At 36.3% G+C, this 16,415-nt stretch overlaps 1 protein-coding gene across 4 annotated transcripts in view; it reads left to right on the top strand.

Moving 5' to 3' along the window:
* RYR2 (ryanodine receptor 2) overlaps positions 1-16,415 on the top strand; it is a 434,719-nt gene that overhangs the window by 372,191 nt on the left and 46,113 nt on the right. For all 4 annotated transcript variants that reach the window (XM_055811085.1, XM_055811083.1, XM_055811084.1 and 1 more), the window contains 4 exons: positions 5,964-6,063; positions 6,986-7,065; positions 9,079-9,155; positions 12,459-12,532. In XM_055811085.1, coding sequence (XP_055667060.1) covers positions 5,964-6,063; positions 6,986-7,065; positions 9,079-9,155; positions 12,459-12,532 — 331 coding nt within the window. The remainder of the gene's footprint in view (positions 1-5,963; positions 6,064-6,985; positions 7,066-9,078; positions 9,156-12,458; positions 12,533-16,415) is intronic.

Here is a 16,415-nt window from a genome sequence, read left to right as displayed (position 1 = left end):
AGTGCACACTGTTTGCTCATATCCAGCTTTTCATCCACCAGTACACCAAATGGAAATAGAGTGGTGCTCCACACCACCCTGTTTCCATCAGGTTTTTTTTTTTTATTCTATGCAATAAAAAGAAAGAAGTCTTTAATCCAGTTAGAGAATTTATGGTGTCCATTATTAGACAGTCAGGCCTTTGCTTCTTATTTGCTCCTACTGGTTTGCAATGTGTTGCTTCCCCACAATCTAGTTTATAATATCAATAACATAGGGTCAGTGCCATTAATACATTCTTTATTATAAGGTCAGCTGTTTCTCAGTTTCTTGCCTATCTGGCAAGGCTGTTTTGGGCAACATGAAAAGCCTTCCATTGACTATTGGAAACATGCACCAGAAGTCTTGTAGAGAATCTCTTTTCTACAAAGTGAGTAATACACCCAGGCTTTTCTCTGGATTTCAGTTAAGTCTATTCATGAAGATCTTTCATTGCATCCACTGGCTGCTTCCCATCTCCTGTGTTTATCTGCATGTCTTCCCCCTACGTTGTTTCTGCTGCTTAGACCAGCATTGGTGTGGTACTTCTCGAGAGCACCCCCAGACATCCACCCGCCCTGCCTTTCCACTTGAACACCAGCTGGCACGCTGTGCTTCGCTGCTGTAGCACAACGGAGCTGGCTAGGTCTGTGTATGTCCAGGCCTTTGGGAGCCCCGGGGTGAAGGAGTGATATATCTGAAGAGCAAATACATTGCAATGATTAAGTGGCCATTCATAGCTTCCAGGTTCTTTGCTTATTTTTAATGTAGTAATTACATAATAATATTAACAAACTTATCCCTGTACATAAGATTTTCTGTAACTGATTTCATCCCAGTCATAGTGGGATCTTCTAAATGATCCACTACCCTTTTTTTAATCATTCCTGTTGAGAGTTAGACATTGATGTCAGCTATCTCAAATATGTCAGATGTGTCACCCAGCTTTAAACAAGAAAGGGTGACACAGTTTGAAAATCCTGTGTAGTTTTATAGCTACGTACCATTGGAGAAAAAAAAAAAAAAAAAAAGGAAATTGAGAATACACAGAATTGAAAGTCACCCAATACGGTATTTTTTTCTTTTGGAGACTCCATACTTTATCAGTTCCCATCTATCTGAATAGGAATGGATGTGTTGAATGATCTCATCAGCATAGTAAGGATGTGGACGCACTGTGTAGGAAACAAAACTAACTTCCCAGAGAGGAAAATATAAATGAATGATGTTATAAACATGACAACATCAGTAAAGATATTGCTGCAAGCTGAAATGGAAACATTTTAACCAAAACAAAAAGTAAAGGTTTTATTTCAGGATATCTTTATTCCTATGCATTTGTAGCTCAGATTCAATGCTATTTTAAGACAAAGTAGTATTTTCTTTAGTATATGTTTTCTTATTTTATAACTATATATTGTATGAACAACATCTATTTGCAATATGACATGATTTTTTTTTAATAAAGATTGTTCAAATGCTAGGAAATTTGAAATACAGTGTTGATAAAAAAATCTTTACTTTGTGCCCATGTGGATTATCATGCTGACTATTTATTTTGAGTAACATAGTTAAGTCATAAAATCTAATGATATGACCTGATAAATTTTTCATCCCAGGTGTTTATTACTGGGGAGAGTCAGCAGAACATCAGTATTTTTTTCTCTGAATATTGGTGTGAATATGAGAAATAATTTTGATGAATAATTGCTATAATTCTTGTGTCTTTTCAGCTGTTATATTATGAAGCTTTTTGCTGTCTTGTCTGAAATCTGTTAAAAATTCATTAATAAGTTGGTTTGTTCCTTTTCAAGTCTCTTTTTTTCCCAGATACTTTTAAGATCAATGTTACTTCCTTTCCTCCCATCTAACTATATTGCAAAATACTTATACTAATACCAAAAAAGCTGAATGTTGCTTACCATTCATCCAATCAAATCAAACAACTTTTTTTCATGGATGTTTTTCCTAGCTACATTTTATTTTTATTATTTGTTTAGCGCCAACAGTGATAAGGATGAACGCAGGGAGTATTTTCACATTTTATGAAGTCATTAAGATAGGTAAAAACATACTTTTACTTAATAATATCTAATAAGTCCCCTACTATAGGAAGGCTACCAGTATTCTAAAGTCTTGTAAAGATTTATTACATTCAAAATAAATAGCTGTAGTTTTGAGGAAATAAAAAAATTTGCTAATAGACTGCCACTGGCTGCATATATCCAAGAATGTGTTAGTTAATTTATGAACCTATTTGTCATTTTTAGTGATGATACTTAGACACTACTTTCAAGTGTTTTCAAAAGTTTTTAGTTGTACTATGGAAGTAATAGTAAATGATAGAAGACTTAGAGATGCCTGGTGTTGAGACCGGTCAGTATTCCTAAACTATGGAAGAGGGACATAGAACAAGAAAGCACAGCAGGTGGCAGAGAAATAGCTTTAGAATAGCCATTCATTTATTATGAAATTAACTTTTGATATTAGTTGTATTGCAGTAATTTTATGTTAGCAGTTTAGTAGTCTTTACATTTCCTGGTTTTGTTATTTTTGTATTTTGCCATCTGTACTTTAAAAAAATTCTTCTGTTGTATGATAATTTCAGTAATGAAAGGATTCAATGTATAAAGGATACTTCAACTCAGTGAGCTATAAAAATGGCAGTTAGTTAAAAATTATTTTCAACCAGAAAAAAATCTTTTGGGGTAGTATGAGTGTGAAATTGCAGGGATTAAACTATTTCTTCAAGTAATATGGAAAGCATGTTTGATAACATAAACTCCTCTAACACTCTTCAAATCCTACATATTTAATTTTCAGGAGTTATTATGCAGTATGTTTTCATTTCGTGCATACTCTTTTTAGAGCTGATGAAGTCCAAAAGGAGTGATTTAGGAAAAAATAACATTTATTTATAGAGTTTAAAACAGCATGTATTGATCCTAAAGGCTTGATATATATGAAGATATATGTTTTAAAGTATATATAAAGATTCTATTTGAGTACTTGATGTTATATTTTAATAACACAGCTTGTACTCATGCATGCTTGGTTTTGTCAGTGTAAGATGTATCTAATAATATTTGTTCTCTGAACTAATCAGAGGTCTTGAAAAGTATAAAACATGAAGACAATTCAAAGGAAAAGCATTAATCTTAGGATAGTTGAGTGTGAAAGAAATTTCTTCCCTATCCATCTTTATATTTATTCTACTTACTCTTTATGTTAGCATTTCATATTAAGAAAAAAAGCAATGACAAAGCCCACTGTAGAAGTAGGATCATATACCTGCACTCCATGGCTGCAGGCTGCAAAGCTGCAAGCAGCAAACAAACCTCTCCATATGGATTAGTTCCAAGGGAAAGTCCAAGAATCATTCTTTGAATCTCTGCATTCAAGGAGTATGGTGAAAGTTTCCTTGGTTTGGTAGGCTGCTGGAGAAAGTCTATAATGTGAGAATACAGGTACATACATTTCTAAGTGGTCAGCTTTTTCCCATATAAATGGAAGACACCCAAGATAAAACAGACTTGGGTTTGAGTTTTTAGGTTTTGGTTGTTTTGTTTTGTTTTGTTTTTCTTTATTTCTAGTGAATTACTTTAAATGTCTCATTTAGTATGAAGTATTTTTTGCTATTGTTGTGATGGTTTTGTGAATAACAGAAAATTCAAGCTACTGGCTGATTATTTTGGTCGGGTTTTTGACATCAAATGGCAAGCACAATAAAGTGCAGAAAACGGTGCTGGTAGACAGATAAGAGTGTTAGCAGTAAGCATATATTAGAGAAATGGAAGTACGGGGAATGGCCAGCAGCTCTATTAACTTAGTAGACTTTGTATGCAATGGGTGGCCCACTTCATATCAGCCCTGCCATCACACATATATATTTATATATATGTATTAACATTCCATGAAGAAAGCAACAGTGAAAAAGCATTGTCAAGCTGAAGAAGGAACTATGATCTTTGGGGGTTATCATCAAAGGAATGGTTGCTTTTAGAAGAAATGTTTGTAGTGGCTTTTTTTATCGTTTTGGTTTTGTGGTGGTGGTGTTGTTTTTTCTTCTTCTTCTTTGTTTGCTTTATTACTAGTCACCTAGACAGCTTGATTTCCATGGAAAATGCCACTCTTCTCACTTAAAGCTGTTTGGCAATGCCTATTTCTACTGTTCTTCTATAGTGCCATTGCACGAAGTGTGCGTACCCATTCTTTCAGTCTGTAGATTATGCAGATGCATCCTCACTATAAGCGTTCTTATAAAGTTACCCCCAAAATATTGTATAATGAAAGTAGTGTAGCTGATGTTAGGCTTGTGAACAAAAGTGAATAATAAATCTTGTGATGGAATAAAAACGAAAGATTGTTGGGTCTAAAAGTAAAAGTAACTAGAAATAGGAAACAGTTTTTTAAAAAAGAAACACTGATAAATTTTCAGTGGCATCTGAAGCAAATGAAAATATTTTATTGTAGCTATACTGACCCTGTATGTCATGATTTTCTGGTGATTTGTGTGTGTGGTGTGTGCGTGCGTGTGCGTGTGTGTGTATGTTTCTGTTTTGTTTTTGTTGAACTCCCAGGAAGAGGTTTAAACATGAAGGCAAAACTTTCAAACCTTAGCATGGCTAAATATGAAGCAAAGCTGCCATTCTTTTTTTTTTTTCCTTTTTGTGCCTCCATCTAGATCTGTCACATAATTTAAAGAAAAAAGAAAGATACAATTTAACCACAGGAGAGCTAATAGTGTGAAAAAAAAAAAAACAACCCTGATGAATTTTGTTTCCGCAGCACGATATTATCAAAGATTTAAGAAACAAATTTGCCAGCCTCGGCGAGAACTCTCTGGTAACAGCATAAATGTCTGTGTTGGTTTGCTTTTGAGTTAAAGGTTTCTTTTTCATTCATTTGAACATATTTATCTTTTTTACCTCTTCTTTTTTAATTTATTATTCATACCCTCTATTTAGCAAGCCTTCATTTTTTAAACCTCTTCCATCTTCCAATGTCTTTTTTCCGTAACTTGGATGGAAAGTTTATGGCAGCAAAGCTGTCATTCTGGCTACTTCTGCTGCAGCTGTTCCTGCTTTTAGGTCATACATGTTTTGGGCGTTGTGTTTTTGGACATGATACCAACTGATTGTGTCATGTTCCTTTTGAGTAAGCTTTTTACCACGCCATCCGATGGGCTCACTGTCATAGGGCTCTATGCAACTTCCATTTTGCAACTTATACTGCTTAGTCATCCTCAATTCTCCAGCAAACTTTGATTAACTTGGTGAAAGTTCAAACTCATCTGGAATTAACTGTGCCTTTATGTTTGCTCTTTATGTTCTTCTTTATGTTTTCAGTAGTAGTTTAAATTATAAAGAACAAACTTCACCATTGCTCAAGCAACGCCATGCAGTATTGTTTGTTGCCGCTAGAGAATGCAAAATATAAAAGCACAGTGTATTCTATCGAATATTCTGTTGGCAGGGTGGGCTATCTATATCATAATATAATATGTTTTGAAAAAAAATCTGAGATGCTTCTGTTACTCTGGTATTCAGCAACAACTTGCAACTCAAGAGCCGCATACTGAGCAGTATGAAGTTATGGTCACACTATAGAAGATTATTAAGAGTATGAACTGTTGCACAAAAACACGGCACAAAAGTGCAAGTTTGATATATGCAGTATATATATAATGAACATGGGCTTTGAACTAACCTAATGATTTACAATTGAGACGACTTTTTTCAGATAAACTGCTAAAAGCATATTAAAGAAAAATACCAAGGGGAGACTATTATTTGAACATGCTAAATATCTGTTCAGTAGCATTGTATGTATTAAAATGTCCATGATGTTGCCATAGAGCCCATATACTAAGAGAAAACCAAAAACCTTTGGAGAACTGATAGTAATTGAAGTCCTCATCTTAAATGACTGGAATTTTTATTCAGGAAAAAGAAATGGAAAAGCAAAAACTCCTTTATCAGCAAGCCAGACTTCATGACCGGGGTGCTGCTGAGATGGTTCTACAGACTATCAGTGCTAGTAAAGGTAATGTTTTTTGGTGTAGATTACATATTAAACCTTATTTCTAATGATCTTTGAAATTATTATATTTCTTATTGGAGCTGTGTTATGTTTGGCACTTAAGTTTGGTTTCAAAAATTATTATAATGAATAAATCTCATGAGGTTATTGTTGTTGCTATATTATAATAATTCGTTGTTGTTTATTATTATTATTATTATTTTATTATTATTATTATTATTTCGAGAGAAAGTGTGCAAAAGTTCATAGCTTTAGCAGTATGCAATGACAAAAAGAACTCCAAATTCTGGGATGTGTAGAGTTCTGAAGTAGGTGTAGGCTTTGGTCCTTTCCCCCCACCACACTCCCCAAATACTAACTTTACCGGTGTATTTTCACAAGTGTAAAAGATGCTTTTGTCCCATAGACACCATCTTACTTCTTAAGTTTTGATGCTTTCGTTGTCTGTTCTGTGATTTGTTTCTACAGCAGTGATATTTTAAAAAATCCTGTTTACAAATTTCATTTACTGTAACTAAAAGCTTTGTATCACTGTCATTTTCTGAAGAGATGGGAGAATATTTAGACTGGCATGCAGAGTGGACACACTGTTAAACTTGAAAGCTAGCTTAAAGTAGTGCACCCAGCCTTAAGTCAACTGTTGGATGCTTTAGCAAGTGAAGCATGATTTCTGTTCATTGAGCTGAGTTATTCCTGTCATATCTTGCTTCTACTGTGTGCTGTGTATACATTACACTGTGTCTGTAGGCGCTCGGGAAGGTATTAAGTCACACTAGAGATCATGAAAGAAAAATACATCTGTTTTACAAGAGAAACAAGAAAGGCTCTCCTCATCAATTACAATTTCAGTAATTATATGGTTAAGTTAATAGAACATTCTTATTTTTAGATATGATCTAAATGTATATTTTAAAATAATTTTAAGGTGAGATGGGGCCAATGGTTGCAGCTACCCTAAAGCTAGGGATTGCCATCTTAAATGGAGGAAATTCTACGGTTCAACAGGTAAGGTAGTAATTTATTTTCACCCATTCTAGTCAGTATAGATCTTTATACCATGATCGTTATTATTGTAGTAGTGCATTAAGTAATGTAACTATTTGTCAGATGCTGCTTATCCTCTTAATCTTGTTCCCAGAAGAAAACAGTGCACAAAAGTACCTTGTTTACTAGTTATATATTTCTTATTCATATAAGCTCATCTACAGAACACAAGGCTAAAAGAAATTTGTTTGGCACTTCAGCTGGAAGGGGGAAATTTTATGTTAAGTAATTAACTTCTAGGGGAATTCTGTGGGAGGGAAGGATTTCTTGGGAGATTGCCGTTGTTGTGTAGGGAAATTGTTAACCCCGGTCTTCAAGTGTTACACAACTTCAGAAGTCCTTATCTTATGCCATGGAGAGTGTTGGTGATAAAAGCAGAGAACTCAAACTTGATTCACTAATCTATAGTAAGATAATGTGGTGAGCAGTGGACATGTTAACAGTATTCTGCACTGTTGAAGTGACATAGGGAGTGCCTCCATCTAGGTCTGCAGCATGTTTCAGGGTTCTGTACTAGCTGAAGGTTCCCAAGTCCAGAGGGCTTCATACCTGCCATTACTGCATTGCTGTAGGACAGTTTGAAGGATACAGACAGTTGGGAATGGTTAAGGTCCCAGGTTAAAAAACCACTGAAGCAGCTGAATGCAGCAAAAATAATGGTCTTTTCAGGGGCTATAATTACTAGGAATTGACCAGAAAGGCCAAAAAATGTGCATAAAAGTATCTGCTTAAACCATTGCTTGTTCTTTGTTATGTCATGAGATTAAATTACTTGGGGAAAGCATGACACTTGTACATAGTTATTTGATCTGAATTTCTAATGCTGCAATCTGGATTTTTTAAAATGGTTTGATAAAGCCTTAACTAATCAGAATGCTGGAAACAGTTATTGGTGTGGTTAAAATAATACTTGCACTACTAGTCTAAATTACATACTTACAAAAGCATCAGTAATACAGCTAGAATTGCAATTTTTTCAGTTGCGTCATTTCTACATTTTTTCTCTGGTGTTATGCTCACCTTTTCAATTTTCCTTTAGGTCCTAAGATCAACTCTTCTGTCTTCCTTGGGAAGAATGGTATGGGTGGGGGGAGAGGTACAGAAGTGGTTTTGAAAAGTCATCATTGTCCTCTGGAGTTCTTTGCTTTGATTAGTTTGGTGTTGGTGATGGGGTTGTTCTATTTCTGTGATCTTGGTTGACTTGGGGTTATGTGGTTCTGTTTTGATAACACTGTCTGCTTATGTGCTTTCATTTTGGAGGTTACTTATTACCCATTTTTCCTATTTTTGTTATTTGCAAAAAGAGTTTTAGCTCATTCACAATGTGAATTCTTGTAGCATTCCTACTAAAATACATCTTTGACCACTGTGATTTTTATTCACAACCGGGACCTCTGGTATCATCCTATACCTTCAGTCAACAACACAGTGCATTCTAGAACGAGAGTTCACTCCACTGGATGACTTCTTGTCATCTCAGTCTGTGATCAGACAGATATTACACATTACAATAAAGCTAAAAGAAATTTTAAAAATTCTTACATGACTACTAACACACTGTTGAAGCTAAAATAATCTAAACCAAATGGAGGTTATGACATGCCCAGTCCAGTGCTGAAATGGTAGTGTCAGTACAAATTTGTGGCCTTGTAATTGCACGACTGTGTTTACATTAAACACTAAATTCTCCTGGCTGTATTGACTTTAGTTGCTATCTTTATTTTCCCATGTTTTAGCAAGGAATATCCAAAATGGATCATTTTCTTTTCTGTAAAGGACATAAGCATTAAATATTCTTTTTATTTTACATATCTGGATTTTTTTCTGCACAGCTCTCTTACCTTGTTTGTAAATATTAGAAGTATTTCAAAATACCAGCATTACTAGTAATCTAGAATCTGTGTAGTATTAAGTTAACTATATTAACACATAGTATAAATATTAATTCTCTGCATAAATTATTTGTGTTTACAGAAAATGCTTGACTACCTCAAAGATAAAAAGGATGTGGGATTCTTTCAGAGCCTTGCTGGTCTTATGCAGTCCTGTAGGTAAGAAAATATCTACTCTCAAAATGTATTATTTTACATTTAGGTTTTATTCCAGGGGATTTAGAGTTTTGGAAAGGTCATATACATAATTTCTGCAAACCGCACCTGGGGACTGTAATGTACTAGATTTGGGGTGAAGGACAAGGTGGTGCTCAGTGTATGAAAATATTCATATGATATGGATCTACCTTTGTAAAAGAGTTCTTTTCACAAAATGGCCTTTGTGTCTATTTGAGATATGTCAGAAAACAACTCTAGAGTTAGGAGCATTCTTCAGGGGCAGTTTCTTAAATCTGGAAGTATCCTGTAATCCTGCAGAGACCAGGTTAATGATCAATGTTAAGTAATCATAATGATTTTGGAGAAACCCAACTGTATTAGAAATATTAATAGGACCTTTTTAGAAGGCAGAAAAAGGAATGAAATATTTTGTTTTAAGAAACTGTGAAGGTACTATGACTTTTTTGTCCATTCATGCTTCCTCATATTTATATTGATTTTCTACATAAAAATACATTTCAATGTTTTGTATATTATTCCTAAGAATATAATATTCCTAAGAATAATCTATATCAATAAATAATGCATTAATGAACGTGAAACATAGGACTGAAGGGCATTCCTGGATCTAGCAGTTCAGTCTTCGGTTATGTCAAGTGTACCATGTTATATTCTTTTTCCTTAACACTTCCTTTGGCCAAGTTTCATTTTGCAATCAGTGAGGTTTCTTGCCAGCAGAACTGCTGCTGTAGTTCATCTAGATTCATCTGACTTTCATGAACATTCTTGCTTATGAACAAAAGTTATCCATGGCTAGTGGACACACTAAGCCATGAGAGGCAGAACTCTGCAGATTCACAAATGGAGATATGTAAGAGTGTATATATGTTCCTTAAATCTGGTTAGCTGGATACATATTCCCCTTTGGCAGCCTCAGTTTTTCAGAATGTGGACCGAGGGGAACACTGAGTGGAACTAATAATGACATAGTTTCTTAATGGACCTTGCTGCTTGGATGGATGAATCACATGGGTGAACAAGGAGCTCCTGGACAAAATCAAACACAAGAAGGAAGCCTACAGGGGGTGGAAGCGAGGACAGATAGCCTCGGAGGAATACAGAGAAATTACCTAAGCAGCCAGGGATTAGGTTAGGAAAGCTGGTAGAATTATATCTGGCCAGGGACGTCAAAGGCAACAAGAAAAGCCTCTATACGTACGTCAGTGATAGAAGGAAGACTAGGGAAAATGTGTGGGCCCTCTCTAGAGGGAAATGGCAGACCTGGTTATGCAGGAGAAGGCTGAGGTACTCGATGATGTTTTTGTCGCAGTCTTTCCTGGCAAGTGCTCCAGCCACACTGCACAAGTTGCAGAAGATGAAGGCAGGGGCTGGGAGAATGAATAACCACCCACTGTAGGAGAAGATCACGTTCAAGAACATCTAAGGAACCTGAAGGTGCACAAGTCCATGGGACCTGATGAGATGCATCTGCAGGTCCTAAGGGAACTGGCAGGTAAAGTGGTTAAGCTACTGTCTATCATATTTGAGAAGTTGTTTCAGTCTGGTGAAGTACCCACTGACTGGAAAAGTAGAAATGTAACCCTCATTTTTAAAAAGGACAATAAAGAAGACCCAGGAAACTACAGCCTGATCAGTCTCACCTCTGTGTCCAACAAGATCATGGAGCAGATCCTCCTGGAAACTATGCTAAGGCACATGGAAAATAAGGAGGTGACTGATGACAGCCAACGTGCCTTCACTAAGAGCAAATCATGCCTGAACAAATGTGGTAGCCTTCTACTACAGGGTTGCAGCATTGGCGGAGAGGGAAGAGCAACTGACATCATCTACCAGGGCTTGTGCAAAGCATTTGGTGCTGTACCACACAACATTCTTGTCTCTAAACTAGAGAGATGTGGATTTGATGGATGGATGACTCGGTGGATAGGGAATTAGCTGGATGGTTGCACTCAGAGAGTTGTGGTCAAAAGTTTGATGTCCAAGTAGAGACCAGTGACAAGTGGCATTCCTCAGGGGTTTGTACTGGGACAAGCACAATTCAACATCTTTGTCAGTGATATGGACAATGGAATGACACACTGGAGGGAAGAGATGCCATCCAGGTAGACCTTAACAGGCTTGAGAGGTCGGTCCATGTGAAACGCATGAAGTTCAACAAGGTCAAGGGCAAGGTCCAGCATGTGGGTCAGTGCAATCCTAAGCACAAATACAGCTGGGCAGAGCATGGATTGAGAGCAGCCCTGGGGAGAAAGACTTGGGGGTGTTGGTGGATGAGAAGCTCAACATGGCCTGGCAATGTGCGCTTGCAGCCCAGAAAGCCACATATCCTGGGCTGCATCAAAAAAATATGGCCAGCAGGTTGAAGGAGGTGATTCTCCCCCTCTACTGCGGTCTCATAATAACCTAGCTGGACTGCTGTGTTTATCTCTGGAGCCCCCAACATAAGAAGGACGTGGACCTGTTGGAGTGGGTTCAAAAGAGGGCCACAAAGATGATCAGAGGACTGGAGCACCTCTCCTCTGAAGTCAGGTTTAGAGAGTTGTGGTTTTTCAGCCTGGAGAAGGGAAGGCTCTGGGGAGTCCTTATAGCAGCCTGCCAGTACTTAAAGGGGGGCTACAAGAAAGCTGGAGAAGGGACTTTTCACAAGGACATGTGGTGCTTAGACAAGGGATAATGGCTTTAAGCTGAATGATGTTAAGTTTAGATTAGATGTTACAAAGAAATTCTTTACTGTGAGGGTGGTGAGGCACTGGAAGAGGTTGCCCAGCAAAGCTGTGGCTGCCCCATCCCTGGCAGTGTCCAAGGCCAGGCTGGATGGGGCTTTGAGCAACCTGCTCTAGCGGAAGGTGTCCCTGCCCGTGGCAGGGGGGGGTGGAGCTAGAATATCCTTTGCCTTTGACGTCCCTGGCCAGATTTAATTCCAACCCAACCATTCTATGATTCTGTGGTTCTATGAACTGGGCTATAATATAAAGGTTGTCAATAATATGGCTTCTTTGTAACCTCTAAAATGAGTGTATATCGCAAACACATCCTCTTTTTTTGGTCTATTATAAAGAACTAAATTCTATTGTCATTTGCAGGGCAGAAGCAGGTTAAGCCTGTAAAGCTGAGTTTCGTGATCTTGTAGCAGACATATATTAAGCCACTGAAATATATCTTCCTGACACTAGTATGCTTATATACTTTAATGAAATCACAGATCCTTCTCTGTCTTTCACAGAATGAAATATTGCATATATTTAATTAGTTACAGGACAAATGTCATTTTTCTTATTGCAGTGTTCTTGACCTAAATGCATTTGAACGTCAGAACAAAGCAGAAGGCCTTGGCATGGTGACTGAAGAGGGATCAGGTACTATTGATTTAACAGAAATGATCCATGAACTTTTCTCTTTTACATTTTGCAGAAGCAAGCTGAATTTGAAAGAACCTTGTAAATATATATCTAGAAGCTGAAGCTAAAATATGATTCCTAAGAGTGGTTTGTGTTTAATTGGCCTACCTAAGCCCATGCTTGTCGATAGTAAATCACTAGCATGTGTGGAGTTTCAGAACTGCCTCAGAGGACTCTTAGCCGTTGTTATGAAGAAGTGAAGGCATTACATATAAAATTTAAAAGAGATTTTTGTCTAGTTACAAACAGCAGTGTTTATGCATGTAAAATATTTCAGAAGTCCCTACTTAGTTTCAGCATAAAAAGAAATCAAGAGTTCCCACCTGATTTCTTAAACAGTTTTGGCTGTTTGAATGGAAAACAGACAATGTAGTTAAGCTGTAAGTCAAATAGAAGAGGTCAAGGAAACTGTATCTACTATTTGGAAAAAAATTCTACTGGGAAAGCCTTTTCTTTGAAATAATTATTTTCTGTTTGTCTTTGGGGACATATTTCAAAATTTTTGTTTTACTTTTGACTTTGAACCAATTTGGCTTTCTACCCTCTGTGTTGTCAGTTCACTGTCAATTTCTTTCTTCTGTCTGACAGTAAGTTCTATTACTGCCTTACCGTGATTGTCTGGAAACGTTAGGTTCACTCTCATGTGACTTAATAGAGCTACCAAAGCACATTTTCTCCCCTTACCCTCAGTATTTTTTACAGTGCATTTTTATGTTTAAATCCTACAGTGATCTAATCTTTTAACATGTTTTTATCTTAAAAACAAGGTAAAAAAGCTTGACTGTGTAATCATTGTTGCATTTGGGGGTTCATGATTCATACCTGTAGTACTACATCTCTCTTTTATGTGGCATATTTCTTGAATATTCAACTGCTTGTCTCAAATCAAAATAATGAACTATTAAAATTCACTTCAAGGCCAATCATAAATGCTGCTTTTCCGAAAGTGCTCCCTCTTGTCTAAATTGTAGATCAAATCCTGCTAGACTTACATGACTAAACAAAATAAAGTGAACCCATGTGGATAAAATTTGGTCACAAGATTGTGGATTGAGCACTGATGCTGCAGCTATCTGGCATATAATGTTTTGGCCATTACTTTCATGTTTTACTGAAGATTATTCTGCACAATGTTTTACTCCTTTGGACAAAATTTCTACTACTAAATAATGAAATTAATTATTCATAATGTTGAATTTTGAAATGGACTATCAAGATATCAGCTCATTTTTATTTTGACCGCTACCTTTATTTCTAGAGTTGACTCATTTTGCATGCAGATATAGATCTATCTTTAAACACTGCATAATTGACTCTACCTATGTTAGAGTATTTTTGTGTTTCCTCATTTGAGGGATTATTTTTTTAATTTTCTGTTTATTTGATCTGTCTCTTTAGAACAGAACTAATTTTGCCAAAACCAATGCTAACTATATTTTGTATTTGCTAAGAACAATTTCTCAACTTTTTTTTTTTTTTTCTTTTTTCCCTGTTTCTTTTTTCTTTGAACTAATTGTCCTGTCCTCCTTTCCTCAGTCATCACTCATGAGCGTGGTAATTATTAAAAACAACTGCCTATTCTTTATTTTTCCTGCTCTTAGCTTTGTGTCAGCACTGTACAGCTCCTGAACACCATTAGATTTTTTGTTCCTGTAAAAGTGTTAAACTAGTGGGTTCTTTTCTATTATTATTACAATTGTTTATTCCAAAATTCTTGGTTTTTGTGTAAACTCTCCCCACTTTGTTCTTCCTTTCTCAGGATTTGCACAGTGACTGGCACACTAGATGTAAGAGCAGCAAGCTTTTTTAAACTCTTTTCTTTTTCTGTTCTTTTTTTATTTCTTTTCATTTTAATGAGCCCAGTATTTGCGATGGATGAATGTTTAAAAAAAAAAAAAAAAAGTAGTATACTTATACATACACAAAGCCTTGTGCTCTAGTCCTCCTGTAGTATTTATGTTGTGTATTGAATGTGGCTTTATCGCTGCATTGATTGTGCAAGCCCAGGAAATCAGTGGTGGATCCAGTGAGGATTTGAGGGTGGTTAGTAAGGAGAGGACTTGCCACTGGCTTGGTTTATCTAATGCAGTCAGGAGTTGATACAAGAAAGAGGTGGTGCGTCACTAATTGTAGAGGAATCAATAATGTTTACAAGTGGTTGGTTCTTCCTTGCTTAGAAAGCTACTTGATGGTGTTAAGGTTCCTATACCTCAAAGGTTCCTTACTTCAAGTAAAGGAAGAGCTCTGTGGGAGCAGTTGCCATGAGATGTTCCTGTCACCCTGAGGAATGAGAATTTAAAATACAAAATGTGTGCACCATTCAGTAGAAACAATAAGCTTAAACACAGCAGATGTCTTTTCATTAGCCAAATGCTGGGGAGAGGGATGATCTGGATTTCCATTTGTTTTCTCAGTGGAAATTCTTTATTTGGCCTATTAACAAAAATCTACACTTAGGATCATGTGGTTTTGTTTTCTTTGTTACTGAGCAGCAGCAATGTCAAGCTATGGTAATCACACTCACTATGTCAATGATTTCTTGGCACAAAGGGATAATATTTGCTAACAGCATCTTTTTTGTGTATTAATATCCAGCTATTGAAAATTCAAGAAAACAGAACAAAGCAAAGCCAAACCATAAAAGACTGTACTTTTCCTTTTCAGGCTTACGTTATTCTAGATATTTTGCTACCTTCAAATAATAATAATAATAATAATAATAATTTTTATATTATGAAGCACACCTTTTTCAATTCATTGAAAAGTAGTTTACATAAGAGCTGTACAGGTACTGGTATTGATACCTGATAGCATTATGAAAGCCCAGCCAGTGTGTCTGTGGGGAAACTCCTGTAGTGAACAGTTTCAAAATAATCTAGATTTTATGGGATACCTGAGATCATATGCCTGTTTGCAATCCTGTGAATAACCATCTGTGAATACTACAAAGGAAGTACCAAAGATGTGGAAATGTTTTCTCCCATTCCTTTTTTGAGGGAGAGGAGATATTCTATAAGTAATTACTCTTCAATTAAAGATCACTTTATTGATTCCCAAGGGAATGATGGGATGGAAAATGTGCACTGTAGCCTGTTTCTCATGTCGCCTGAATCTGATGCGGAAGCATATTAATAAGTAATTGTCATTGAGTTTACAACCTCTATGTCTGAAACTGTTCTTGCCAAACTCAGAAAAACTGCTGATGACAATTATGGGAATAGCTTTTCCTCGAGGGCAGTGCTTGTTTCTGGTCCCATGTCAACCTTGGCAAGAGGTAGAAAGCCCTGTACTGAGTCAACATGGATGTGAGATATATTGCTCTATTCCAACTGTTTCTTTGTGCTGTCTGCATTGTAAGCTCCTTGTCCTGATATTCCTCTGACTGGTACTACCTTCCCTTTCCAAACCCTGGAACCCCCACTGGTAACAACATTGATGGTTCTTTAGCAAATGTGTTTCTTACTTGTTTTCGTGATGTACTCAACGTTGTTTCTTCTGTATGTATTTTGTTTTGATTGTTCTGTTTCCTTTTCAAAAAAAGGGACTTCAAAACCAAAGACATGTAGAAATGCATATTATCTTGCAATGGGTTTCAATTTTTCATTTCACATTCATGCTCTATGCTCTTTCACCGTGAGTCACAAAAATCTTGAAAGTGCAATGTTTTTCCTCTTTGGAGAGACTTGTTTTATGTATCATGTGAAGTAAAAAAATTAAGTTGTTAAGTTCACACTTAGATTATTTTACCTTTCTTTCCTTTTTTTGTCAGGAAAGCTATATATTTTTAAAAATCTTTTAATATTGTATCACGACATTAATTTGTTTCTTTGTAAATTGTCTA

The sequence above is a fragment of the Falco peregrinus genome, chromosome 7 (genome assembly GCF_023634155.1).
Source record: "Falco peregrinus isolate bFalPer1 chromosome 7, bFalPer1.pri, whole genome shotgun sequence".
Classification (NCBI taxonomy): domain Eukaryota; kingdom Metazoa; phylum Chordata; class Aves; order Falconiformes; family Falconidae; genus Falco; species Falco peregrinus.
The sequence above is the reverse complement of the archived record's forward strand: the minus strand, read 5'-3'. Positions and strand labels throughout refer to the sequence as shown.